The sequence below is a fragment of the Cyprinodon tularosa genome, unplaced genomic scaffold (assembly GCF_016077235.1).
Source record: "Cyprinodon tularosa strain WSP-4 unplaced genomic scaffold, ASM1607723v1 ctg731, whole genome shotgun sequence".
NCBI classification, from domain to species: Eukaryota; Metazoa; Chordata; class Actinopteri; order Cyprinodontiformes; family Cyprinodontidae; genus Cyprinodon; species Cyprinodon tularosa.
In genome coordinates this window covers 241705-269307 of record NW_024039487.1, presented here as the reverse complement: position 1 = coordinate 269307, position 27603 = coordinate 241705, and the positions used below count along the sequence as shown (strand labels likewise).

The 27603-nt window shown below is 39.0% G+C and overlaps 2 protein-coding genes across 5 annotated transcripts in view; one reads left to right on the top strand and one right to left on the bottom strand.

Annotated features, from left to right (window-relative positions):
* The window catches only part of tns2a (tensin 2a), a 102823-nt gene extending 97974 nt beyond the window's left edge, over window positions 1-4849 (top strand). For 3 of the 4 annotated variants that reach the window (XM_038269629.1, XM_038269626.1, XM_038269630.1), the window contains 6 exons: window positions 1224-1301; window positions 1463-1540; window positions 2270-2438; window positions 2514-2582; window positions 2877-2906; window positions 3190-4849. In XM_038269629.1, coding sequence (XP_038125557.1) covers window positions 1224-1301; window positions 1463-1540; window positions 2270-2438; window positions 2514-2582; window positions 2877-2906; window positions 3190-3328 — 563 coding nt within the window. In that variant the 3' untranslated portion in view covers window positions 3329-4849. The remainder of the gene's footprint in view (window positions 1-1223; window positions 1302-1462; window positions 1541-2269; window positions 2439-2513; window positions 2583-2876; window positions 2907-3189) is intronic. The other variant, XM_038269627.1, reaches the window with a different exon arrangement.
* A 5144-nt stretch (window positions 4850-9993) lies between these two features.
* Window positions 9994-26225, bottom strand: tmem106c (transmembrane protein 106C). Its single transcript, XM_038269631.1, has 7 exons — window positions 25752-26225; window positions 25565-25628; window positions 23910-24069; window positions 20750-20890; window positions 16054-16103; window positions 15917-15970; window positions 9994-11140 (listed from the first exon to the last, which is right to left on the bottom strand). The coding sequence occupies exons 1-7, from the start codon at window positions 25963-25965 to the stop codon at window positions 10996-10998; spliced, it is 828 nt and encodes a 275-aa protein (XP_038125559.1). The 5' UTR covers window positions 25966-26225; the 3' UTR covers window positions 9994-10995.
* Between the last annotated feature and the right edge of the window lie 1378 nt (window positions 26226-27603).

Genomic DNA, 27603 nt, shown 5'->3' with positions numbered 1-27603 from the left:
TTTTATCTTTATTACTGAACATCTAAAAGGTGTGGTAAACATTTTAAATGAGTCTCCCTCAGACAATGCTTTGAAAAGCCTGTTTTCCTCCCACATTTCTAGCTTCATCTTTTCTTCTTAAAAGATGCCATAAGCCAAACCTTTTTTAACTGGCATAGACTTAGACTGAACTTTATTTATCCCTTAAGGTTACTCCAGGGAAATTCTGGTTCCTGTAGCTTGTATAGAGTACAAAGAGTTAGAACTGTCACCCGATTAAAGAGAGAGACTGATTAAAGTCCCCCGAAATTATTATAAATGCATTAGGGTGCTGAGTCTGTAGCCTGGCTGTGATAGCATGTTTCTCCTGACAGGCAGCTGCTGCGTCCGCTCTCAGGGGAATGTAAACGCAGATGGCAATTACGTAATATAAATAATAAGGCTGCAAGCTAACTGCTCAAGGTCCCGGCAGCATATCACAGTCTTTACAGAGAGATGTCCTGGGTTACACCAGCGGTCGTTCACAAACATAATCAGGCCCAACCACACCTTTCCGTTTCCCACTAGCTTTAGTGTCTCTATCGGCTCTCACCGCAGTGAATCCCAGCAAGTCCACATTAGTGTCGGGTACAAGGTGGTTTAGCCATGTCTCCGTAAAGATTATCAGGCTTTTTTCTCTATAAATCCACCTGTTGTTCAGTGGGGTCAACTTATCAACCTTTTTAGACAGCGAGTTCACATTCTCCATGATTATGGAGGGGATTGATCGTTTGTACCGCCTCCGATTCTCCGCTAGCCTAGCCTTAAGCTTAGCACCAGCTTTGCAGCCTCTGTATTTCCCCCTCAGCTCCTTAGGAATGGCGTGTCGTATAGGCATGAGTACGTAAGAAAACATGCATGTTGCATGTTCAATAAAAACATAAAATTATCCCACGGTTGGAAAACAGTACAATAATTGGAATAAATTAAAAGGTACAAAACAGCTGAAAATGTTTTTAAAAGAGTGAACAAACAGTAGAATCTAGAGAGCTACTGGAGAGGCTGCCATCTCCTACAGCACTGAAAGAGCGAAAGACAAGTTTTCATCAGTTTAAAGAGGCAGATTCTGTGATTTATTTATTTTTTGGCTCTGAGGTTGGTTTTTAATTTTCATCTTTATTTAGATCCATGATTTTTACATCTGTCCATATTTTTGTTCACTTTTTTAAACTTAGAAGATGTTTTCTCTCATTTTTGATCAACAGGGAGCCTGTCTGCATTAGTCTATCAGCACTCCATCACACCCATATCTCTGCCCTGTGCTCTTAAAATCCAAGAAAAAGGTTGGTTCTGTCTGAGGCTTATGTTATGATAAACCAATTGCTAAAATGTATCATGCTTTAATGTTTAAAGTTCATACAAGTTAGCATTCTGCAGATTCTGCTTTACATAATGCTTCCTTGGATCTAGAAATAGTTTCCCTTGCTGAACCTGATTGTTTCAGATCTTGTAGGAGAGGTGCAGGAGGTGCAACCAGTCAGCAACATCAGCACAGCTGCAGACCTGCTGCGACAGGGAGCAGGTGAGTGTTTTTCATGCTGCCTTCTTTGTTAGCCCTGCCTGTGTTAGGACCCTGGCGTACAACTGACGTCCCAGAGTCTTCTTAAACTGGCATATGCTGAACTTTCTATCGATTTTTTTACTTTTGGGCATATACATAGCGTGCTCATAATGAGTCCTCAGCGTATGTCCAATGACAGCCTAAATTATGCATAACGCATGGCTGCGTAATGCCAATGAAATTATGCACAACCCAGTGTCCTAGTACACCTAAGGACACTTTTCAAAACACTTAAGGACACCTGTACAGTGTCCTTTAGTGTTTTGAAAAGCACTTGAAATAAAATGTATTATTATTATTGTTTTTGGCTAAATAAACCTGGAGAGGACCAGGTCCCCCGCAGTGCCCTGTGGGGGCCGCTCGAGGAGTGCAGAATCGGGGGCCCTTTACCAGGGGCCAAAAATTACAATAGCTAAAAATAAGGTAAAAATATATGTTTGTTTTGGACAAAGTTTGCATTCAGACTCTTCTGTTTCAAAAGTAGTTTTATTCTTTGTAAGACTCAGTGGTTTAAAGTGTTAACCTCTCTGATAACAGTTTAATGGGTAGAAATGTATTTGAAAGGCACATCTAGGAAATATAGAAATGTATTTGTTTTTCTCAACCATGTGTCAGAGGAGGCTTGAGGGAGAAAGTATGTGACACGGTGGAAATAAGCATTGGTGCATTTGTTCCTTGTTTTTAACCCAGCCTGTAATGTCCTCTACCTGAACTCTGTGGAAACCGAGTCACTTACCGGCCCCCAAGCAATTGCCAAAGCAACAGATGCAACCCTGGGTCGCCATCCTCGGCCGTCAGCCACGGTGGTCCAGTTCAAGGTGACATCACAGGGCATCACGCTGACTGACAGCCAGCGAAGGTAAAACAAATTTTTCTGTTGATCTTTTTTTTTTTTTTTACTTCCCTTCTTTATTTAATTTTTTTTCTTTTTCAGGGTTTTCTTTAGGAGACATTACCCAGTGAACAGTGTTACCTTCAGCAGTGTTGACCCAAAGGACAGAAGGTAGGATAATCGAACAAGATGTTGTTCAGGTTCCCATCTAAACTAAAATGAACCTCACAGCTTTCCTGTGACCATGAACAATAATTGCATTAAGTGGCTTTTTTTAAGGCATCGAATTCTGTTTTGCTTATTTTTTCCTTTTTTAGTTCTTTTTTCTATTGCCTGTGAGCATCATTTGGATCTTTGTAGGCATGCTGGCTGCAGCATCTGCATCAGCTAGTTTAGCAGCTCTGCCTGCGTGTTTCAGTGCATGTCTGAGTCGGCTTTCTGTCTCTTTTTCTCTCTGGACTCTAGGTGGACTAACTCTGACAACGCGGCTGTTAAGTAAGTGCTCTGTGAGTTTGTAAGACCTTTAAAGAAAGTAGCTCTGGGGCTGAGAAACAAGCAGCAATAAGAGGCTCTGCATGGCATCAGATAGCGTGCAAGTCTTGGCAAAACACTCAGTCAAGCAATCAAGATTTAATTATGAGATCAAGTATTATGTGACCCAGTTACATAACACTGGTTCTTATTGTTTTACTCACAACAGGTTCTTAAACCACTACTCAGACAAACTAAATATTTGGCTTTTTAATCTTTTTTTTTTCCTCCTTTCCTTTCCCTGCAGGGTGTTTGGTTTTGTTGCTAAGAAACCAGGCAGCATGGCAGAGAACGTGTGCCACCTTTTTGCAGAGCTGGACCCGGAGCAGCCTGCTTCTGCTATCGTCAACTTTATCAATAAGGTCATGCTAGCACAGCGCAGATGAAGAAACCCAAGCAACTCTTTTCTACGGAACATTTACAGCCCGTTAACGGCTTATGACGGTGTTATTTTGATGAGAAGACTGTCCATTGTTTCTGGTAATGTGAGCCTCCAGAGAAGTGGCATTCTGACAGAAACAGCACAATCATTTATCAGGGGCTGTTATCAAAAGGCGAGCTTTAAGCGTTAAGCAGCAGTTACCAGCTGTTACATTTAGTCAGGGGATACATTAGCCATCATTTAAAACAACCTTGTTTTTTGTAAACCCTCCCATGTTGAGGATTGAGGATCAACATGCTACAAAGTTACACTGTTAAATGAAAGTATTTCTTTCATATTTTATCTTTGAAATACCTTATTTCCATCAAAATGATTTTTATCCTAATAGATTAGTTCTAAATACACCCAGCTTACAGATGTGCCTACAGATGTGTAGATGAAAACAATCTAATGAATTACATTAACAGCAACCAACCAATTCTGAAAAAACTCATCTACTGATCATATTAGAACTACTGACCCTTATTCTATGACCACAGAAACCAGTCTTGCCTTTTGATACAAGCCCCCGATTAAATGACCACACACTGCATCACACTGTTGACTTAAACACGGACAAATGACCAAACAGCTCTGGTGAAGGTAAATATTTTAGACAGAACTGCCTTAAATGACAAACAGGTGTTTATATTTTGTGCTCTTTAAAAATGCCTTATTTTTCTGTAAAATAATAACCAAAGGGATGTAATTAACCTCCTATATGTTGAGGTATTCTGACGTATGCATAGCACATCCAAACTGTGCCTTCGCTAGCATTAAACACCTTTATAATTAGAATAGACAATCATCATTGGGTTGGACTCACATTTCTTCTTCCACTCAGAGTGAGCAAGAAACTAAGGCTGAAGAAGGCAAACTGAGACGTGAGGTTTTTTTTATCTTATGATGAGGGAGCTGTGTGTGTGGGTTGAGGGTAAATGTGTGGTGAGATGGTTCAAATAGTCAAAGACAATGTCACGTCCCTTTTTTTTCAAAGTGATGCATGTGAATCAGGGTTAAAGCTATGACAGAGATGGGCAGACTGTTTTTTAATAAGGCAGGGTTGGAAAATATAAAGTACACAGCTATACATCCCTTGAGCGAAATGTAAACAAGAATTAAACTAATTAAGATTTTTATCACTACACACACACACCCACACACACACATAAAACAAATGAGTCAGCAAGTGGCCAAATGACATATTTAACCAAAGATAAAGCACTCTTGTATTAATTAACCTTTATCAAGCTATATTTTTGTACTTATTCCTTCTTGTATTTTTTACTATACACATATTTAGTGTTGTCTTAGTTGGTAGGAAAGCTCTACTTGTATCACAGCAATAATATATTGTGGTTCTCTCATGTAGTAATATATATTTTTCCATGCAGCTATGTGGAAGAGTGAGGTGACAGTTGGTTTTTATAGAAAGAAAGGAGGCAATTTTGTATGCAAACCAATAAAGAATTCAAGTAAGAAAACATCTTGTGTTTGGCTTCTTTTTTTTTTTTTTTTTAAGGAATAACTTTAGATTTTTGATACTTAATTTTAACATACACCTTTGTAATTTAGTCTAGGAATTTCTTTTTGAAAGATAATACATTCTTACTTAAGTTAAAGTAAAAAAGGATTGGTTGTACGTTGTACTTAAGTACAAATTTCTAATTACGTTTTTTTTTCCCTGAAAGGTAAAAAAAAAAAAAAAACTTTCTAAAACTTCATTCTTATAAAAACATTTATAAGACGAAGATTTTATTCCTATAAAATCATTTCACCTACTTTCTGTTCATAGAACAGAAAATAGGTGAAATGATTTTCTTTTGTTGCTCTGCATTTGTAGAACTACCATTAAAAAAGATACTCTCTAGTCTTTAATGTGTAGTTAATTAGCTGCTGAATACTTTAAGAGCCTGATATTAGTAACATACAGTTGCAAATGCATTAAACTTTAAATAGATATTGAAACATAATGAATATGTAAATTTGAAATCTGATAAAGGGTGAAGAGATTGGGAACATCTTCACTCTCAAAATGTCATTAATAATCTGAAATCTTTCCCAGGCCCTGTTTTTTTTCCATGTCCCTGTGACTATTTTTCTATAAACTAACTTCTCCTACTGAACATATTATCTTTATGCTTTTGATTTTTCCTCCATTTTGTTGATATTCAGCTCTTATGTTATTATCAATATCGATTTTACAAACCTGCTTGGAGAAACTAAGCAGTAGCAAGTTCTGGTATCTGTATTCAGTAAAAGTACTTACTCCTCAGAGAGATAAATACTGAAGTAAAGTACACTAACAAAAATATTCTTAAGTCTGAGATGTCAACACCAGGTCTCTGGTGCCTGTTGTGGCGGCAATCCCCGAACCCGGTGGTGGCACCCGGAAGTAAGGGATGCCGTCAAGCTGAAGAAGGAGGCCTAGCTGGCCTTTTTAGCTGGTGGGACTCCGGAGTCAGATGAGAGGTACCAGCAGGCCAAACTCGGGTCTGAGAGGAGTTCGCAGAGGCCATGGAGGGGGACTATTGTAGGCCTTGAAAGTGTTCTGGAAAACTCTTTGTCGCCTTAGGAGGGGATTGCTTCTCCAACACTGTTTACGGTGTGGGTGGGGAGCTGCTGACCTCGACTGGGGATGTTTTCGCGTGGTGGAAGGAGTACTTTGAGAACTCCTCAATCCCATCGTAACGTCTTCCAAAGAGGAGGCAGAGGCTGGGGACCTAGAGCCAGCAGTCAGACCTGTTCCCGGGGCATATTGGCCTCCGCCAGGGCTGCCCTTTGTCACCAGTTCTGTTCATTATATTTATGGCCAGAATTTCTAGGCGTAGCCAGGGACCAGAGGGTGTCCGGTTTGGGTACCCCAGGATATCATCTCTGCTCTTTGTGGATGATGTTGTCTTGTTGGCCCTCATCAAACCACGACCTTCGTCATGCACTGGGGCGGTTTCCAGCTGAGTGTGAAGCAACCAGGAGAAGTGTGAAATAACAGGATACCTACTAAGAAATAGCTGCTCTCTTAAAGTGGACAAGGAGAGCAAGCTGCAACCACAAGGCTTCTTGTAACTTGGGGGAGCTGCAGAGATCCACAGTTAAGAAGGAAGAATCCATTAACAATACAACTATTACTCTACTACTACATAAACCTTTATAGTGGCAAATTAGGGGTAAATAAGAAAGCTGTGTCTGAAAGAAATAACATATTTAATGTTAATAATTGTCCCATCAACTCTGACCAACTTTGTATCCAGCTTGAAGAAGAGAATTGCTGCCATATAATTTTTACTCTGCGGGTTGCAGTATACCTCAGGGTGATGTCACTCAGTTTGCAAATAGAGCAAATATTTTCATATTGATCAGATATATGGCTTGTAGAAAAATACAAGCAACTCCTGAAAGAAAAGAAAAGTAAACATATGACCATAGGCCAGCGCTTTATATTTAAGACTGGATTCTTACACACCTGTTTTATAGAGTATTGACTTAGGTGGACTGTGTTCAATTGTGTCCAACACAGTTTGGGTTTATTAATCTTTTTTTTTTTTTTTTTAGGGGGGGGTCAAGAAATCAGAGCAGGAATATCTTGGCGAGTAATTATCTGTTGGGAAAGATTCTCAGTCATCAAGACATGATTCAATACAGTTTAAAACAGAAACCAGTTTTTGTTTTGTGAACGTTTTAACAAAAACAAAAGAAATCTTGAAAGCTCAGACTTGAGCCTTTATTAGCTTTGAAATAGGTAGTATCTTTGGTTTGCGATTATGTTTTTTTGGAATTTTTCTTTGTTAAAAGTGCCCTCTAGTGGTTGTTGGGGATTGTTTTTGGGAGGGATCTTTCCTGAGTAATCTCAAATAGTTTAAGAAGGAAATTTCTGATTAGAAAAAAAACACAACTGAGAAAAATCAAGAATACATCCACTTCTTGTAGATCTAAAAGCTACGTTTCGTACCAGTGCAATACTAAGAAACAAAAGAAAGTATTTTCAAAAGTATTTTTACTTTTGTTTTCATATCTGATTTATATCAACAAAGAAAAAATATTTTTGAGCATTTCCCATTAAAAACATAAATAAAAAAAAACACACTGAAAGTCACAATATTTGATCCAAAAAGTTTAAGTAGGCCATTGTTTCAGATGGAGCTGTCATTCTGGCACAACTTGTTTGAGACTTTAAATTGAAAGGTTAGAATTTGAAAAGACTTCAGACTTTAAAGGTCATTTTAAATGGAGACAAACATTGTGAAGAATGTTATAAATAATCCTCTACAAGAACAACTATTTTCAAATTGTAGTGTTACTACCTAGACTTATGTCATCCAGGATTGGGTATGTCCCCAAACAGAGTAAAAATTTATTTATTATAATCAAAAAATGAATCTTTATTGTCTAAAATTCAGGTGACCGTGCAAAAATTATTAGCATAAATGTGTCAAAAACAAGAATAGAAAAAAATGACTTATATCAAAAATGTTGTACTTGATAACTGAACAGCCAGTAAAAGCTTAAACAACAGGAATGTCATCCAGTTCAAACATTTTAGATCATAAAAATTAAAGTGCATGTTTTCCCATTAATTAGTTAATATGGTAGTTCAGTGAACTCACTAATAACTAGTATCTATGATCAGTTATTCTTTAAGTAACGTGGCCAACATTGCTGTTTACTGCAACTCTATGGTCATTTCTACTATTCTATGGTGATTCAGGCTTATTTGTTTCTTTGATCCATCACTGTTAACTGCTGAGGGATACAGATACGTTTAAGCTGACTTTTTGCAGAGTGTAGTTTCTGAAATAACTGTCGACTCAGGTTCATTCCCAATCTTCAGCCTTGCTGATACTTTCTTTTTTGCCCAAGTGCTCAGGGAAGGTCTCACTCAGATGTGATGATCTTTGTTAGCTATTATTGGCTTTTAGATGCGCTCAGTGTAACATTTTAGATGAATACAACCAGGCACACTGAAAACCCTAGACTGGAAGTGGTGCCGGATGTTTCCACAGTAAACAGACTGCAAGTCAGCCCCTGAATGCATCATCACTGCAGATTAACCAGTTATTTTGAGTGCAATAGGTGATGGTTACATTTTATTGGATTATTGTTTACAATTAGCCAACACTTTATACATTCTAGAGGCTTTTATTAACAAATACTTCACTTATTACACTAATAAATGTTAAGATACTTTATCAAAGCCTTTGTAATTTCCACATTTATCAATTTCCACATATATCAATAATATCTGGACTGATAATGAACTATTCATGTCAATTGTTTGGAGAACTAACAGATTCAAAGCAGAATTAAATTCTAGAGCATCTTGACCAGAAACCAAAATTTTACTATAAACTATATCACCTCTGACAGAACAGCAAATCAGAACAGTTCCATGGAAAAGTTGTTTGAGAAGGACAAACCCTCTCTTTATTCTTTCTTGTGTCCTTTGGCAGAACTGTAAAACATGCATTGTACCATGAAACTAGTCTATGTTCAAAATAAGCTGGTTGACAGAACTGAACTTTTGTTCCCTGGACAAGTGATTTTTTTAGATTTCCAAATTGATCAGAAACAAGAATTCTTTGGGGAAATATATTTGAACTAGCTGTCTTCTTTCGAGACTTTTGCATCCTACAGGATTTCCCCTAGGTATTTGACGTTTTTCTTTCTACAAGGACAATGGACCTTTATATCCATCTGATGCCAACATGGATCAAGCTCTGCACCGGTGGTAAAGAAGCATTTGTAAGGGAGATTCTTGACATTTAGAAACTTATCTAGCCCATCCAAACACCTCGTTATGATCTGACAGCTTTTCTCAGCAGAATCTTGCTGTATATTTTGCAGATTTATGAATGGTGGGTTACTATGTTGAGGAGTCAGACAATACTTTCACAAAATGGCAATGATTTCAACCACATATGTTCTCTTTTATAGTGATCAATTTATGTTGAAAGAGGAAAAAGGTAGAATTTTTCAGTGTCATGTCAATGACAACTGGATTAAGTTAGCTGTTTATTTAATGCTAGAGCAGAAATGCAGAACTGTTTTCTTCATATAAAGTTAAATTTTGAGTAAAATAAAGCTGAAATTTTTTTGAAATGGATTTGCTTTCATTTGCTGAGCCTTCCTATAGCCAATAGACACCATATTTATGTTTCAAGTAAAGGACATACCCCATCCATCCATCATCTGACACGCTTGTCCAAATTGGGGTTGCGAGGGGTGCTGGTGCCTATCTCCAGCTGTCAATGGCTGAGAGGCAGGGTACACCCTGGACAGGTTGCCAGTCCATAGCGGGACATACCCTAATCATTTTTTATTCTGAGATCATTTATGTGTTGCCCTGCGTCAGACTGGCCACCTCTTTAGGGTGTTTTCTGCCTCCCGCCCATTGAAAGCTGGAGATAGGCACGGCCAAACTGCGACCCTGACAAGGAGTAAGCGGGAGAAACTGGATGGATGGCATTTATGCACATCTACTACTATTTAGAATTTCAGATTTTAACTACAGACTGTGTATTTTGAGGATTCTAAATATATTTCCACCTTTTGCAAAAGTGAAACAGTGAAATTTCTTTTTTCCTCATAAAGCATCATTTAGGAGGTATAGGCTGTAATAATACATCAAAACACTTTGGAAAACAGTTGAGCTTTAATTTATTCACCATTCCTTTCAAGCTTTTCATTAAATAACATTCCAAAAAAATGAAAAATTCCTCCCTTACAACAATCACCAGATTTCAGCAATTGACAAAAGCCCCTTAAAAAAAGTGTAATAGTCTTATTGCTGACCATATGTGTCTTCAGTTTGAAAACCAAATGGAAAAATGAGCTAACATGTGAGAAACAATTTCCAGGCACCCGTATAATTGAAGGACAGAGAAAAATAAATGTGAAAAACAAAAAAAAAAAAACAAATTTGTGTTTTTCTGGAAAATCACTGATCAAGAACCTTTATATACATTTTATGTTTAAACAAAAGTCCATAAACACTAGCTCTCTGAATCTATAAAAATCAAGGTGCACGGATATACAGAGGTCAATTACATTACGGTAGTTAAAATTATTCAACAGCCGTTTTCAATTGGAAAGCAAGGACAAGTACAAACATCAATTCCCGTTTTTTTTTTTTCTTTTTTTTTATTAACTATTCCTGAAGAAAGAAGTCAGCAGGAATCATTCAACACAGTGTTAGGAAATAAGTTTACAACATCAGCAGTGCAAATTCCTTCCACAAAAACTTTTAGGTATCTGTCTGAGAACTTCGACAATTTTCCACTAAAGAAAAGAGCTTTCTGTTGTACCTAAATGAGGAGACGGGCTGGAAGTGAATCACTGAGTTTTTCGCTCCGCTGTCATCATGTGAGCCCCTGTGCCTCTGAATGAACAAAACCTCTTTCTGGACTGGCATTTGTGATACTTAGCTTAACTGAAAGTGTAGAAAGAGAAAACTCCCACCCAAGACATAGAAGAAGGCACTAAAAGCAATTAATATTTATCAGAAATGAAATAATATGTTCACTTGGCCATTCAGAACAGAACAACCAAACCGCTTCTTTTAAAGGGATTTTTTGGTTGCAGATTTCTGGATCTAGAGTTGATTTTCCTGCCTTCGCGGAACCCCTCTGCCCGCCCTTACAGCAGAGAGGGGCTTGCAGTGACGTGCTTGTGCTGCTGCTGAGTCCAGGGGTAAGAAGTATTGGAGCCACAGTCTATGTAGCGGTATGCCTCAAGGCTGTTCTGGGATGTCCGCACCATGTATGAGGTTTTCACTGAGGTTCTGAAAACAGGCAGGAAAGCAGAGGGGTATGAATCAAAAAACTTCTTAACTCAACAATTTCCCCATGGGAGGGTCAGTAAACCTAGGCCCTTAACAGCTTTACAATTATTGTTTTTTTATCCTAAATAGGTCTTTCCGTGGAATGCTCCATGTTTTTGACTGGCTGAGAACAAAGCAACTTCTTCCTGTATTTCCATTATATTTTTTCAGGGTATTTTTTTCACCTGTGGTTTTACTTTTGTCTAAAACACAGAAACTGCTCTGAGGGTTCGGACAAAAACCCTCCTAGTGAGACTGTTGGTAGGTTTGTGAAGCATTGTGGGATACAGAACAATAAAGCAAAGGTTATGGTTTGTAAAATCAAACAACCATCCAGAAAGGTTACAAAGTTTATCAACTGATGTGGACCAAAGAAAACCAGCTGTAGCCGTGAAGACAGCTCCCAGAATAAAGCTGAACTCGCACATTTCTATGTCCTCTGCTTGCTTCAGAGCCTCAACTTTTAAAGGAAAAATCTGCTCTTTGTGTATGAAGCTCAAAATTGCATGTAACTGCATAGTAGTAAAAACAAACAGGCTTTAGAAAGAGAGACAGAAGAGCCACAATTCAGGACAACTGAACCTAACATCAGACAAAAATCTTGATATATATTTTTTCCTAAATATCTTTATACTATCAAAGTACTTCATTTATCATATGTTACATCAAAATTTCACAGCATAGCTAATATTTGCTGTAAAAGAGCCTTTTGTTCTGCAGCTCAGTTGAAATAGGATTGTTGGTTTTCTACATTTTTTAATGTGTCTTATTCTAGATCTGTGCTCCCATCTACTCCGTGATTTTTTCCCCTGGTTTTATAAAGATTGATTTTCTTCCACTGCAGCTAAGTTACTGCCCTGGTTCTGTAGGACTCTACTCTGTATTTGAATCAAATTTGAAGTAAGTTTAATTTCTTGATTACATCATAAATGGAGACCTTTCACTGATTTAGTAAATTTATCTGTAAATATGGACAAGAGTGGATTCAGGTCATGCAGTCCTTCAAGTCCTAGATTTAATGACTTTGTACTCAACATTAGAAAAGCATGAAGGACTTTAGACTTGATCATATCATTTGTCTGCTCACACAAGGTGATATTAAAAGCAATGATTAAATTGGCGTGAGGAAGTCATGTGGACTAACAACCAGAGAGTATTCAATGAAATCTATCTTATAACAGAAAACCTAATAAATCAAAAAGTTGATAAAGAAACTAATGACACTTAGGGCCGGATCTATCAAAGGTTTGCGTGTATTAAAACGTGAGCTATTTCACTGCGCACGCTAAAAAATGTACAAACTGATCTATCAACAGCGTGCTAAAAGCATTTGGTCTTTAAAACGTGCTAAATAGCGCCTCTGATCCATTTAGTACTTTTTCTGCAATGAATATGCAATATGGGGCGTTTACACGCAAAAGTGCGTCTTGTGGGAGGAGAACATGTAAATATATTAATTTAGCACTCGCAAAGTGATTTATCAAACTTGAACGCAATTTTGCTAACGGTATCTGACTCTATATTTAACACGTTTCAAAAGAAGGTGCAAATGGTCTGTATGCGTAATTGCGCACACATGGCAGCGGTTATTGTCGCAAGAAGGAGACATGGAAATAAAGCAAGGAGACGCAGAGAACGCATTTTTTCACTCCGTGTGAATATTTTTGCAATGAACGAGGAAACGATCATCAAAACATATCGTTTATCCAGCATTGCCATTTTGGAGCTGTTGGGGGAACTCCGAATGGATTTGGAGCCAGCCGCAAGGAGGACCCACGCAATACCAGATATCACAAAACTCCTTGCAACATTGCACTTTTTTGCATCTGGGTCATTCCAGCGTACGGTTGGAGCGAGAGCTGGGATCTCCCAATCTCGTTTTTTCAGAAGTGCTGTCCGACGGGGTCGGGGTTCTCCCCCTGCGCCTGTGGAGCAACGTGCCAAATGCTGCGGGGATCCCATCCACAGTCACAGGCCAATACAAAACACCTGTTTTTTTTTTTTTGTTTTTTTTTTCTTTTTACTGCAGCACATACCACCTTAGGGAATAAAGGTTGCCAATTTATAAATATATATATATATATTTACTTTTTTTTTTTTTGTTGGGGGTCACTGTAATATTTAAATTTCTTAATGCACTAGTTTGTACAGACTACAAACTACTTTGCCGCAAACCACAAAACGCGCAAAACCATCATTTAAATAGGGCGTCTCCAACAGTTTTGCACCTTCCACCAGTTACGCAATCACTCTTGTTAAATCACCCGCAAACCATGGTTCAGCCCCTCGCGCAAAATTCCAGTTTGCGAGCGCAAATTACTGCACGCAAAATTGGATCTTGATAAATCCGGCCCTTAATGTTAGCTAAACAAACCATGTTATTATAATCAAAAACTGAATCCTGAGAAGAAAAATGCAGGGTCTGACTCAGATGCAAAGCAAATAAAATTAGACACTTAAAGGTACACTATGCAACCGGTGTTGATTTTCCAGCGAGGCTCCCCCCAGAGGGCGAATGTAAAAGTGCACTGTCGTAAATATGCACAGCTGTTCTCCTGGTTTCTCCGTCAAGCCAGGCGCGGTTGTTTTGAGCTTAGCAGACAGGCGAACGCAACGAATGACTAATGCTGCGTTCACACCGCAACTGGCGCGACAGAAGCAGCGAGTTTACATGCAAAGTCAATGGTTGACGCGCGTCAAGGCGCAGCAAAAGGTCCCGCGGTGCGTTTTGAGCAGCAGTCGCAGCGCGTCTGAGCAGCTGAAGCAGCGCGTCAGGCGCGTTTAATCATCTGACGCAGGGAGAGAAACAGCGCTGATGATCAGAGGCTATGATCACTCCTCTTAAACAGTTTATTGACACCTAAATTAACTTAAAATGCAGAAATCTGTCGGCAGAATATGCAGTTTGGATTATTTAGATGAAAATACAGCAGCCTCTGGCCGGGTCGCCTCTGGCTGCTGATGAAGAGATTCCTACTGTCGGCGCACCGCTGGTATGTGGGGGTCTGAGCGGCTCCGACAGAAAAAATATTGAAGGCAGGATAATAATCTGAATGAACTGACGGCACTGATTACGTTTTCAGGTGTATTTTCTCACTTAAACACATATTAAAACTACTTTATTCCCACTGATCACAGCAAATATAGCTGCAAGGCAGAGAAAGGATAGTAAAGCTCCGCCCAACGCGTGTCAGACACACTTTTGCACCGCAGCCAGAGCAGCAAAGCTGCTTCAGCCGCGCGTCAGAACTAACTGGTACAAGCAGCAAAAATGAAGCAGCAGACGCGATTTTGCTGCTTTTGCTGCGTGAACGTAGCATAACTGCACAAAGATCGCCACTGTGCTAGCAACGAGAATGCTTTTAACTGGGGGCGTGTAGCAGTTCTCGCCGTAAAGCAAGACTGACTCTCGCGAGACTTCTGAGCCTGTGGGTGCGGGTCGGTGCTCCTGCAATTGCAAGTGCGGTATTTCCCCCACAGACCACCAGGGCGGCCGAGAATACCTTTGTTCAACCTGAAATGACTCATTTCATCATCCAAAACGATATGGAACACATTAATTAACTGAAAAATGTTGCATATTGTGCCTTTAAGTGTAGCTGGATAGAAGTGCAGTCTGCTAACCTTAAGATTTTTCAAATCAAGGGGTTGAATTATTTTACTACAGAAACATTTTTAATGCTGAATGAGCCTCAAACTAAAGCAAAGTGAGACACTGTAATCTGGGAAACAGCAGAGGCATAAAATCTGTCTGATTACATGAACTTTACTAGCCTAGTAAATTAGCCCCACCCGCACACCGAGGAGATGTGCTTTGAATTTCTGGATAAAAAGTGGGCGGGGTTCTGAGGGCGTGACGACAAAGCTGCGACAAGAAAGATGGCAACAACTCCTGAACAGTTCTCTTTGCTTTGGAATCAGTTTTGAAAGAATTAGACTTTGGGTTTTCATTGAAATGTGAGCAGGAAGAGGCTCTATGCTCATTAATTTTTAAGACGTATGTATTTGTCGTTTTACCGACAGGCTGTTTGTTTACACTCCCCCACCAACTTACTGTTGCGCTTATTGGTCACAGCATTGGCCAATAGGCACAGACATGGTTTGAAAGACAGCGGGTTGTTCTCATCAACAACCTTTTTATGTCTCATTCATGCGGGACAGACTAAATGTGTTATTTAGTTTAGGTTTATCAGGCTAGAACATAACCACAGACTTATTGTTATAACGTTGCAAAAATAACTGAAGGTGTTATTCTAATCAACTGAAGTTACACATTAAATCAGGAAAGCTGGTTTACAGCAAGTTTTATTAAGTATTGCAAAAAAATTATTTTTCTATCATAGAACATTTCCTAAATTATTCTATAAATGTACCTGGAGGATATATGGAGCAGATAGCAAAAGGTTCCTTAAAGAAGATTTTTTTTTTTTTAACAGAATTAGATCAGATGAAACTAAAACTTTTCTACTTTAGGAGTTCTGGATAGAACATGATGACAGATTTTTCTTTTTTTTTTTATCTTAAATGCAAAATATTTATATTTTTACAACTTTTGTATAATTAAGTGGTTGCTCTGTCAGCTAAAGGCATGTTTTAGAGTCTTTATACTCCAGTTAATTATTAATCGATTACTAAATTGGTTGATGATTATTTCAATAATGGATTAATCTGGTTAATTGTTTCAGCCCTAGTGCTTAACAAAATAACTAAAACATTTCTTTGAAAGTTAACACTTACTGTATAAATACGACAATGTTGTGGACCTTGATGCTGGGCATTGTGCAGAAGAGACTGGGGGGAAAGAAACATAGAAAAATTCACAATTATTTTGATTTGCAAAATTTATTTAAACAGAAATTGGTTGCAACACTTACTAGACATAAGGTGCACTAGTTCCAATCTCCACGCTGACTGTATAGTTCACCTGTAAAAAGGTACAAGTATGAATAAATGGCATGAAAAAAAAGGCTGAAAAGCTATGGATTAGTATAGTGTTTTAATAAAAACAATAAAAAAAAAATCCACAAATATAAACTCAATTTGTGAAGAAAAAAAAACAGAGACATGTTTTAGAGGAGCTATACTCCAGTTAATGATTAATCGATTAGTAAGTTACCTAAAGATTATTTCAATAATGATTAATCACAATTAATCCGATTAATTGTTTCAAACCTAATATTGACATTTAGACACCAAACATGTATAGCAGGATGAAGATAACACTGGCGGCTTTAAAGCTGTTAAAACTGGGAAAGGAAACCTCACAACCAAAATGCCAACCATGACAATCAATTTGAAGCAAGGAATATTTTATGCTAGCTTCAAAATGGTGGACAAAACTGAGATATCTCATTAAAAAAAAAAACCTTTAACATTTTAATATCTTAAAAATAAAAATAAAAGTATTTATTGCATTTACCAAGAAAATATTACTTGATTACTAGAATATTACTGGAAAATACCACTAGAATTACTTCCTAAACTGCAGTGTTGGGAAAGTTCTCTTTCTACGTGAACTAGTTCAAAGTTCAGTTCACACATTTTAAAATGAACTAGTTCAGTTCATAGTTCATAATTCAAAATTTTGAACTAAGTTCACAGTTCCAAAAAATGAACTAGTTCATAGTTCTTTTTTTTTTTTTTTTTCATATATTGCTCAATTACACCATAGCCTACTGTAGAACCACAGACAGCAATATTTTATCAGTTGTAACTCTGAAACTGTGCGTCAGATTTCATCTTCATATCCAGTTTTGAATCCTTATCCAACCAGGGTTTACATTAGCATTGAGGGGACAGCATTTCCCCATTGTTGCTTTAACGCTTTGTTGCTGTCCATTCACTTCACACTAGTAGCAGCTGCAGCTTTCACCCCTACAGTATATTCTCAAAAACATCAGGAAAAATGTGCTGCTTGAATGGTCTTTTTTATGAGGAATTATTAAAAGAAAAACAGGAAAGTAGTCTTTAAGGTGCAAATGTTTTTTATTTTTATTTTAATTATTTTTTCCATTTGAAATTTCATTTCAGTACATACTAAAAAGGAATACTGGAATCCTGGAAAATTACACCAGAATACAAGTGCGGATTTTTTTACTGAAAGCCGGCGGGCAAAGTTTGCAGAGAAATGTAAGATTGTTGCCATCATCCTCACCGACCACCTGGTCATAAAACTGTTTAAAGTGATCATACTGCTGCTTTGTCGCATCCACGGTCGCCTCCATGCTGCTGTGGCTTTCACGCTGCATTTTGTTTTGATGACGCACGCGGCTGTAGGCTACGACACTGGTAGCTGGTGTTGCCAGATTGGGTGTTTTTCCCGCTACATATTAAGGCCTGCTTACGGTGTGATTTAGCCGGGGTTTCGCCTGGAGGGCTCTATAGAAATCTGGCAACCTATTGAACGAAGTTGAACTGAGAGAGCGTGCCGATCACAGACACCAGAATGAACGAGTTCACAATAACGTTCATCAGGCAGTAATGCAGTACGTTCAGTTCACGTTCGCCCAAAATATGAACGAGTTCATGAACTTTCGTTCAATGAACGCGTTCAGGCACAACACTGCTAAACTGTAAAGCGGAGGTCTTCAACAGCGGGTCCGCGACCCCTAGGGGTCCACAGAGGTACTGCATGGGGGTTTCAAAAATTTTGGTTGATAAGACTTTTTTTTTTTTTTTTTTTTACATTCCCCCTGCAATTTTTTCCACTAATTGAAATGCCTTAAACACAAACATGAATTCAACAGACTGTAGTAAACAGATAAATGGAGGCAGAAGATGTCTTTCAGTCATCAATGCACACATTCGGCGACACACAGGAGCTCTTTCAAGCTGGGCACCGTTTCATTCACAACACCTGTCCCATCAACCAGGAATCAGAATCAGAAATACTTTAATAATCCCCAAAATTACTTTGGTTACATGACTCCATTTGTAATAGGGTTACTATAGGACAGGTTTGACAATTTCATACAATATATAGGGGGTCCCCACTCTATCTCACCATCAGTTTGGGGGTCCTTGGCCTGGAAAACATTGAAAACCCCTGCTGTAAAGGATATTTTACAGTGTTTTACATTAGAAACTGAGAAAAAAAAGTTGGGCAAGAAAACCCAAAGGAAAATATGGAGTGAGATTTAAAATTTGCACAGCAGTTTGACACGGTGACCTGATTAGAGAGAATAACTGATCACATGTTCTGAAAAACTTGATAAACGAACCACTTAACTTTTTTTTTTCAAGTCTGCAGATGTTTCGCTTCCGATCCAGAAAGCTTTCTCAATTCAAAATGTCCAAATTAGCATTGAGTGCTTAAAGAGGCTTAAAGAGTAGCCCAATAAAAGCCTTGTTATGGCTTAGAAATCATGCAGATTGAACCGAAAACAGGTCCACCCCTTAGTAATGGGAAGTTGTTGAGGTCGTTGTTGGCCTGCAAAACCCGAAACTCACCCATGTCTCTGTAAAGGGGAGTCCATCCACTCTGTTTAAGGTTAGTTTTTCTCTTTTACAATAGATGAATTCCTTCACACCCCTTTCAAACCACCTGTCCTCTTTGTCCAAAATGTGAACATTCTGGTTCTTTGTCCTTAAGGTGTAGGTGGACAATCTTGTCCAGAGGAGATAGCTCGCCTGTGTTGAGCCATGCGTCATGTGTCGAGAGTTTTTTTGGTTTCTCCAATATAAAGATCAAAGCATTCCTCACTGCATTTAACTGCACGCACCACCCAACTCATCTTAGTTTGGGGGTTTTGTCCTTAGGATGCACCACCTCTGTCTAAGGTTCTTGTTTGGTTTGAAATGTACTGGGATTTTGTGTCTTGAATCCCAGAACATTTAAAACCAAACATTTGAAGTACAGATTCAGGACTGATCAGAATTAAATGTTGTGGTTTACTTCTGATCTGTTTGCCTGATTTTAACATATTAAGTATAAATGTTCAGTTTCCAAACCTGACCTGCATTGTTTGAGAAAAAGGGTTAAAAATAAATGTACCATTGTTCCTGACTTGAAGAAATAAATAAAAGCCAAGCAGATGAATGGGCTACTTTGTGCAAGTCGGGGCGGTCGACTGAAAAAATACATATAAAGGCAATATTTTTTCTGGCATTACTGCGATGGCTGACATCTAGCTTAAGCATTTCAAAAACAATAGCACACAATAAGGTTAAAAGAAATAAAATATGAAAAGCAATTTTTATTATCAGTAAGCAGTAACAGACAAACTCAGTAGAAGAAACTCTTTCAGTAGATGCGCACTCTTTCTAAAGTAGTTGTTCTGTTAGCTGGAAAGGTTGCAATGCGACAATCGGACCCCAGTCTGAGAGAAAAGAAATCGACAAGCAGAGCCAGCGGGTTTCGAAGATGTTTCTGACTCCAACAGACTGGCTTGCGCACAAGGAGAAGGAAGTCAATGAGAGGTGAAAATATCTATTCAGAAAGGAAGATTTGGAGAACAGCATACATTTGAGAGAAAGCAGATTGTTGAATGCAAATATTAGACATCTTGAGTGCAAGTAGAGAAAATCCTGCGCTCATAAATACTTTGCAATGCATTTGTGCCATTTGTGCAACAACAGTAGCAGAGATAAAATCAAGCTGCAAACATGCAGTTTAATCAAACAAAATAAACCAACTTCCTCTTTTAAAAACAGAGAAGCCGACTTTTAGTAACAGCCCTAAAGTAACAAAAGTTGCCATATTTTTCTGTGTTTTATTTTCATCTGATTCTTTAGGGTTTGTGCGTGCTCCCATCTTGACAACAGACCGAGGACCATATTTCTGATTTACCGTTTGTACCAAAGTGAGAACATTTTGCTGGTTCTTTGAACAGAGTTTAGGTTATGGTTCAGGTTAGTAATACATTGGGAATGTTTAAGACTTATTTTAGGGTTAGGGCTGAAAATGACTAAAAATCAATGGGAGTCAACATATGGACCACACTACATATATATAGCAAGACGAGAATGGTGTGTGTGTTTATTCTGAAAGGGAATATGTGAACGGAGCGGCTCACTGAAGAGTTACCAGTAGTGGTTTGATACATTCATGGACTTCACTGACAGATGAATGCTGACCAGTTGGATCATTCGGCATGCACGCCTCCAGCGTGTTTTCCACTGCAAAAGCCTTTTGTTTTCGTAACATAACATACCACCGGGTACGATGCGTACAGATTCCAGTTATTTAAGCAATAATAATGGTAATGTCCCCCTGTTGCATGCGTGTAGCATGCCGAGTACGAGGGAAGATTAACAACTTTAAGCAAACAATTGCCTCCTCCCCTCTGCTTGTTTTCAGGTGCGGTTGTTGCAAGTCAATGACTTAGTGCAACCTTCTGGGTTTAATTAGACTGAAAATGTTTTACCCAACTGAAATAATGAACTGGAATGATTTGGAATGCATGTAGATGACTTGGATTCTGCCTGTGTAAAATATTTCTGAACTTAAATTGTCTGGTTGTAAAGTGCTTTCTGACACTTTCCATTGTGAATCAGCACTGCAAAAAAATCCTAGAGAAAATGTAAATGCATTCCTGAGACAGTTGCCCATTTTTTAACGTATTCACACACCTGGCTGTGACTGAGAGGCTGGATGGTGGTGGCGTTGTCCAGCTGCTGAGTCCCAATCACTGTCTTCATGTAGAGGACCTGGCAGCTCACGCTCTGCACAAGCACGGAGAAGAAGTTTGGGTTGCTGAAATTCAGCGTGCTCTAGAAAGGAAATAAAACCCATCAGGATTAACTTTATAAATGCCAGAAAAAAAAAAAAAGGTTTTAGAAATATCCTTTAAGGACACATTCTAACATCATGAGTGATTAACATTATGATCATTGATGTTCCAAAAAGTTATCTGGCAGCCAAAATCAAAAGAAATCTAAACTAATCCGCAGCGAACAGTGAAAAGCTGGTCAGAGATTTGAGAGAAGCAAGACTTTCAGCAGCTACTAGGAAAGCTCAACAGAGGACAGGAAAGTTGCTGCTTTTTATTTTTTTAGGTCTCAACATCAAGAAACAAGCTGGAAAGATTTAAGACATCTCAGAGTTAAGAGTCTCAGTCAAGACAGATTTGCAAACTGTTGAAATTTTAACTGATTCTACCAACTAAAGATGAAATTGAGGTCCTCTCTGTTTCAAGCTTTTAGGCACAAAAGGGACATGTGCACAAACTGATGGCATAATTATGGTGTCGATGAGATAAAAGCTGTCAGAACAGCTGGCTTTAGAACATGGCGGCCACACTGGATGCTGAACTGGGGCGCCGACTTCCAGAGAATTAACTTTTACTTTAGAGCAGGGCTCTCTGACCTTGGTCCTGGTGTGTCTCTGCCTGACTTGACTCAATGGTTGGTAAACAGACCTCTGCATTACTTGATAGCTGCTGAGGAGGGAATACCTTCATTTAATTCAGGTGTGTTAAAGCAGAGGCACATCTAAAAGATAAAGGAAAGAGGGTCCTGATAACCACAGCTTTAGGGGCTTTATTCACCGTTTTTCTAGCTGGAAACTTGGAAAGTTTAATGTTCAAATATAAATAGAAGGACCTGGTTATTCTCAAAATAGGCTCCTTTCTTAGTAATGCTATAAATGCTAAAATCACTAAATAAACAAACTCTGTCTATTAAACCTTAAGAGGTTTAAAAGTTTGGCTTTGCTCTACAATAACAGTTCTGATCTTACTCTTTGCTATGCATGTTTGTTTTACTTTGGTTGTTACCATTTTAAGTTATGGGATACCTGGAATTAAAGGGCAGACCAACCAACAATTCAAAAGACTGGTTATTAATATAAATAAACAAAAACAAAATTGCCTCCTCAAATGCACAGCTGGGAGGTCCCATCTTATATTAAAGTTAAAGGTGTTTGACTCTGCATAAACTTCTGTTTAACTCTAAAAAAACATCTGCCACCAAAGTCTCATCTCTGCAACTCTATTCGCCGAGTCATTTTCTCCCCCACATCAACAGGAAGAGGTGAATGGACTCTTAGATCAGAGCATGTTGCAATCATTATAAAAACAAGTTTGGTCTAGCCTCGATCAATGCCCCAGGCCCTAGAACTGGCGGGTAAATCCCAACGCAGTGATGTGCTTTGAATTTCTGGATGCAAAGTGGTCGGGGTTTTAAGGGTGGGACGAAAAAGCTGCTTTCTCAAGCGTTGTGCTTGAGAAAGCTTTCTGTCACGCTTACTACATTATAGTCAGTTGTGCTCATTGGTCAGAGGGTTGGCCAATAGGCACAGACATGGTTTGAAAAATAACGGGTTGTTCTCATCAACAATCTTCCGATGTCTCATTCATCGGGTCCAGGCTAAATTACACATTTTATCTCACGTTTAGTTAGGGCTGGGTACCGAACTTCGGTTCTTTTATGGTACCGACCGAAATGCTTCGGTTCTACAGAGTATCGAAACATGCCTCGTCTTTCGGTACCAAGTTTCGGTGATTGGCTTTAACACTTAACGTGATTGCGTCATCCAGGAAAAATACTCAGGTGGTCACGCCTACAGCCAGGGTTCATGTGTATCTGTTGTGAACTGGTTGCGAGCGTCATGGAACCCCTTTAAAATGCCCCCCCAGGTCAAAAGTGCGGCTTCACTTTATTAACACTGATGCCAATAGTGCGCAATGCAATACATCATGCACGGAAATAATTTAAGAGCAGAAAGTTGCTTGGTGTTTGACTGCAAGAAGAGCGGACCGCAGCCAGCGCGACCATCCTCCTCTCAGCAGCCCGTGGGCAGAGCAAAGCCAGAGCAGAGTGAATCATGCTGCTTTCAAACTGGACACAGCAGGAGCAGCAAAATCGCGTCTGCTGCTTCCTTTTTGCTGCTTGTACCAGCTTCTGACGGGTGGTCGAAAATTGGCTCTGACACGCGTTGGGCGGAGCTACTCTATCCTTTATTTGCCTTGCAGCTATATTTGCAGTGATCAGTGGGAAAATCCACCTGAAAACTTAATCAGTGCAGTCAGTTCATCCTGCCTTCCAATATTTCTGTCGGAGCCGCTCAGACCCCCACATACCAGCCGTGCACTGTCAATAGGATCCCATTCAACTGGTTTGTTTGTCAGACATGGTAATTTTTCTAAAGGAAAACTGCTAAGTAAAAAGGTCCTCACAATGTAACAGTGAATATTAGACACTGATTTTTTTTTTTTTTTATACAAGAGGAAAAATGTAAATGGAAAAATCAGAGCTTGAAATAAAACTCAAGATTTGTACTTTTTTATGTTGTGTAATTTTCTTTTTCCTCAAATTGATATTATAAAACAAAACTGGTATCGAAAAAAGTATCGTTCAGGAACCGGTATCGGTACCGGAACTGAAAATTTTTGAACAATACCCAGCCCTACATTTTGTCTGGTTTGTCAGGCTACACTACCTCGGTACTTGGCCACAAACATAGCTTCACAACTGAAAAGCTATTTGATGCTGAAAACAGCTCTGAAATTTATTTAAACTACTAAAAGGGATTGTATTTGAGTCAATGCAATCAACTGGTTTTCCTTAGATAGAAAACTTTGTATCAATTTGACTGTATGATCTGGTTAAATTGTAAAGTGCCTTGAGAAGACATGTGTTGTGAATTTGGCGCTATATAAATAAACTGAACTGAATTGAAATTAACAGAGATACTTTCAACTGTGTAACTGCACAACACTGGCTACAGGATTGGTCAACAACACAACAACTGCTCAGTTGTTTAAACATAGGCTTATAGGAGGAAACCTACCGTCATGTTCATTAGGACTTTGGCACTGGAGTGATTAAAGCGCACGGTCACTGTGCGAACTCCAGCATCCACCACCACCACGGAGCGGGGGAAGAGGAAGAAGGCAACAAGCGAAGAGGCCAGTAGACAGAGCACCACCGAAAGGACAACATACAGTTTCCTGCAACACACATAAATCTGATTAAATCCCACATATCAAACCAAGTACTGCTAATAAAAGGATTTTCCATTACTGAGGTGCGTTTCTACTAACAAAACAGTTGTGTGTGAAAACATGACATGTACAACTTTCCCATCCTTTAATTTATCATTTATATTTTTTTTCAATTGCAGAATATACTTATGCTTTAGTTAATGTAACCCATTGGTTAATAAATAGAGAAGCATCCATCTGATATTTTCTGATCCGTTCCAATAGCTTTTTTGAGCTTCTCAGCTGATGCCAATCAGCTTCTGCTCTTAAATTAACCGAATATCTTAGCATGTGAATGAGGGAATCAAGTTTGACATAAATATTGTCAAAACTATTGTAACAGATTAACACTGATATAAATGTAACCCATCTTATTTAAAAACAAATGAAGTGTACATTGTACAGATTAGGGGTGGAACGGTTTGCAAAATCCACGGTTCGGTTCGGTTCACGGTTTCGTGGTCACGGTTTTCGGTTCGGTATATGTTGATTGTTGGCCTGACATGTTGGTCGTGTTGCTGTTAGCATACAAACAAAACGTTTTGCACAATGCTTGCACACTGTTGCACTTTTATCCACAACTTTCTTTCCGCCGTCATCGTAGGTCACTCTAAATGTAAAGTGGTCCCATAAAGCAGACCTATAAAGTGCTGCTGGCGCGTCTTCCATCTCCTGTTCTTTCCCACCTGCCATACCCACACAATTCTCCACAACAACTGATTTTTTACTGCTACACCCGGCTACTCTGCTTCGCTTCTTCTTGTTTACCAGTGGTGGTTGGCTTTGGTCGCAGTACCACCACCTTCTACTCTGGAGTGTAATCACTTCGCCTATGAGAAAAAGGAGCAGCGCATGAACCGAACGCAACACACGCGAATCGAACCGAGACAGTCGAACCGAACGGTTCGTACGATTTTCATAAACCGTTCCATCCCTAGTACAGATAAAAGGAATAAATAATAATTCCTTTTAGAGTGCACTGCAAACTCATATTTTAAAATGAAATATTGAATATAGCAGGTGCCTTAAACTTGCAAAGATCACTGTAACTCTATTGTTGTGTATGATATTGATAAAAAAAAAAGAAGAAGAAATTATTCGATTTCCAACTGAACCGATGAGTCAATATCGGTGCCTATATCCTATTCCAGTATTGGATCGGTACATCTCTATGATCAGTAAATATCACTAATAAAAAATTAGTAATATCACTTGTTTATACCTTCTTTTGAATTTTAGATATAGGAATAAGTAATAAAAGAATAATTGTTACCGATATTGGTCATTACTCCAAGATGTAACACCAGTATCATGTTGGAAAGGGAAAAGTTGTATGGGACAATTCGGTCAAAAGGGAAAACTGTCAAATGCAGAAGCGATCCAAAATGCCATATTTAATGAATGCAACATTGAATTCAGCATTCCTATCATATCGAAAGCCCAGAGGAAGCTGTTCACTCACGTCCTTTGCGGCTGCAGCCTTTGGTCGCTGTAGGGGATCAGCGCCACCAGCTCATTCACTTGTTCTAATGAGGGGAACAATACAGGCAATGTCAGCAGTTATGGAAAGTAACATTTCTGTAGAAAAAGGAACAAAGTCAGGGTGTGTTCAAATAACTCCTGGCGAGTTTTTTTGATTCCCCACTCACCTGAAGGTATCCGGCCGGTGCCCTGGCAGGTGGGGCAGGTTATGCTGTCTCTGCCGGTGAACTCTACGTATGGAAACTGGGCGATATCGTCTCGCCTGTCGAGCCCGTCCAGAGAGTCGTTATCGGACTCTGTGTGCTCTGTGAACCGGCCCTCTGTCCGTCTCTCTGGGTGAAGAGAAAAGCTGCTGCCGCTCCGAGAACACCGCAGCCCCATGGCGGCGGCCGCCGGAGCAGGGAGCAGTCCTCCCAAACTACAAGCTGTTTACAGACTGATGACAGTGGGCCATTTTGTCCCGGAAAGTTAGAACCGAGTCACAGGAGGAGCAGAGCAATTGGTGTGGAGAGACAAACTCCGTTTATCCAGGGCTCCGGTGTGTTCTAGGCTTGGTGTGAAGCACTCGAGTTAGTTTGTAAAAAAAAAAAAAATCACCTGGAAGTTTTAAAACTTAGACCTCAGACATATACATACACAACAAAGTGCCAAGTACATCCCGCTGCAGCCTGCGGGAAGGCGGGGCTTGCCCACATCAAGGACAGCCATATTGGAAATGCTGACGTAAACAGGGCAGGGAATATATAAAGATATATGTAAAGATATGTTTTCATCTTAATTGTGAAAAGTTATCCCTCGAGCCGTGACGTAAATAGTCTGTAAATTTAAACAAAAATACGCCGCACAGTGCTGAGGCATCATTAGTGTGTTCAGCTTGATTCAGCATGTTTGAGTAGCAGGTCGACCGCCCCAATATGGCGGCCGTAATTCCTGCGCCGCGACAGCCAATGCGGGGTCTACTGATATTATATTATTATTTGAACTTCCGCACCAGCAAGTATTTGGTTATATTGCTTTTCTTAATCAACGCTGGAGATAGGCACGAGCAACCCCCGCGACCCCATGAGGGATTAAGCGGGTCAGAAATTTGATGGATAGATTTTTTCTTAATCTGCGATGGACTGGGAATCTGTCCAGAATCTACTGCAACAGCCCTAACGACACCACCGTGTATGACAATTATTGGATAAATAAATGTGTCCTCAATGTAATTTACATTTGTCTCTAAACTACTAATTTAATTTACATTTTATGACATTTGTTTTTCATAGGGTTTGAGGATAGATAAATACATCTTCATAATAATTCCTTATTGCTGTTTATTTTAGACTGTTTGTTACTAATGTTATTTTAACATCTGAAAATTTAATAAAGATTTAAAAATAAAAAGGACATACCACGTGACAGACATACCATGTGACATAACACATTTTTTTTAGCCATTTCTCTCGCCAGCGCCTATAGGCAAGAGCGGTCAGCATTTCCAATATGGGATGGCAGTTATATTAAGCTTACAGTGGGTAGAGGAGGTTCGACCAGACAGGGTGGTGATATGTACAGACTCTAAAGAAGTGTTAGAAAGTATCCAGGGAGAAGGAAATAATAGGAAAGAGTTAGTATTAGAAATTATGCATAGTTTATTTAGATTATATAGAGGTGGTATTAATGTCTGGTTCTGCTGGGTTCCAGCTCACGAAGGGGTTAAAGGAAATGAAAAAGCTGATAAATTAGCAAAAAGGGCTTTAGAAATGACAATGAAGATGATAATTCCTTTCTGGAAAGGGTAAGGGAAATCATGTATTAAAATGAAATAAATAAAAGAATGGCAAAAAAGGTGGAATGAAGATAAGGGAGAAAATTATATAAAGTGCAAAAGTCAGTACTAATTAGAAATATTGATGAGAGAAACAGAAGGGAAGAAATAATTATGACTAGATTAAGAGTAGGACACACCTATTTAAATTACACTTTACGTTTAATAGGGAAGAAAAGTAATGATAAATGTGAAGGATGTGGAGA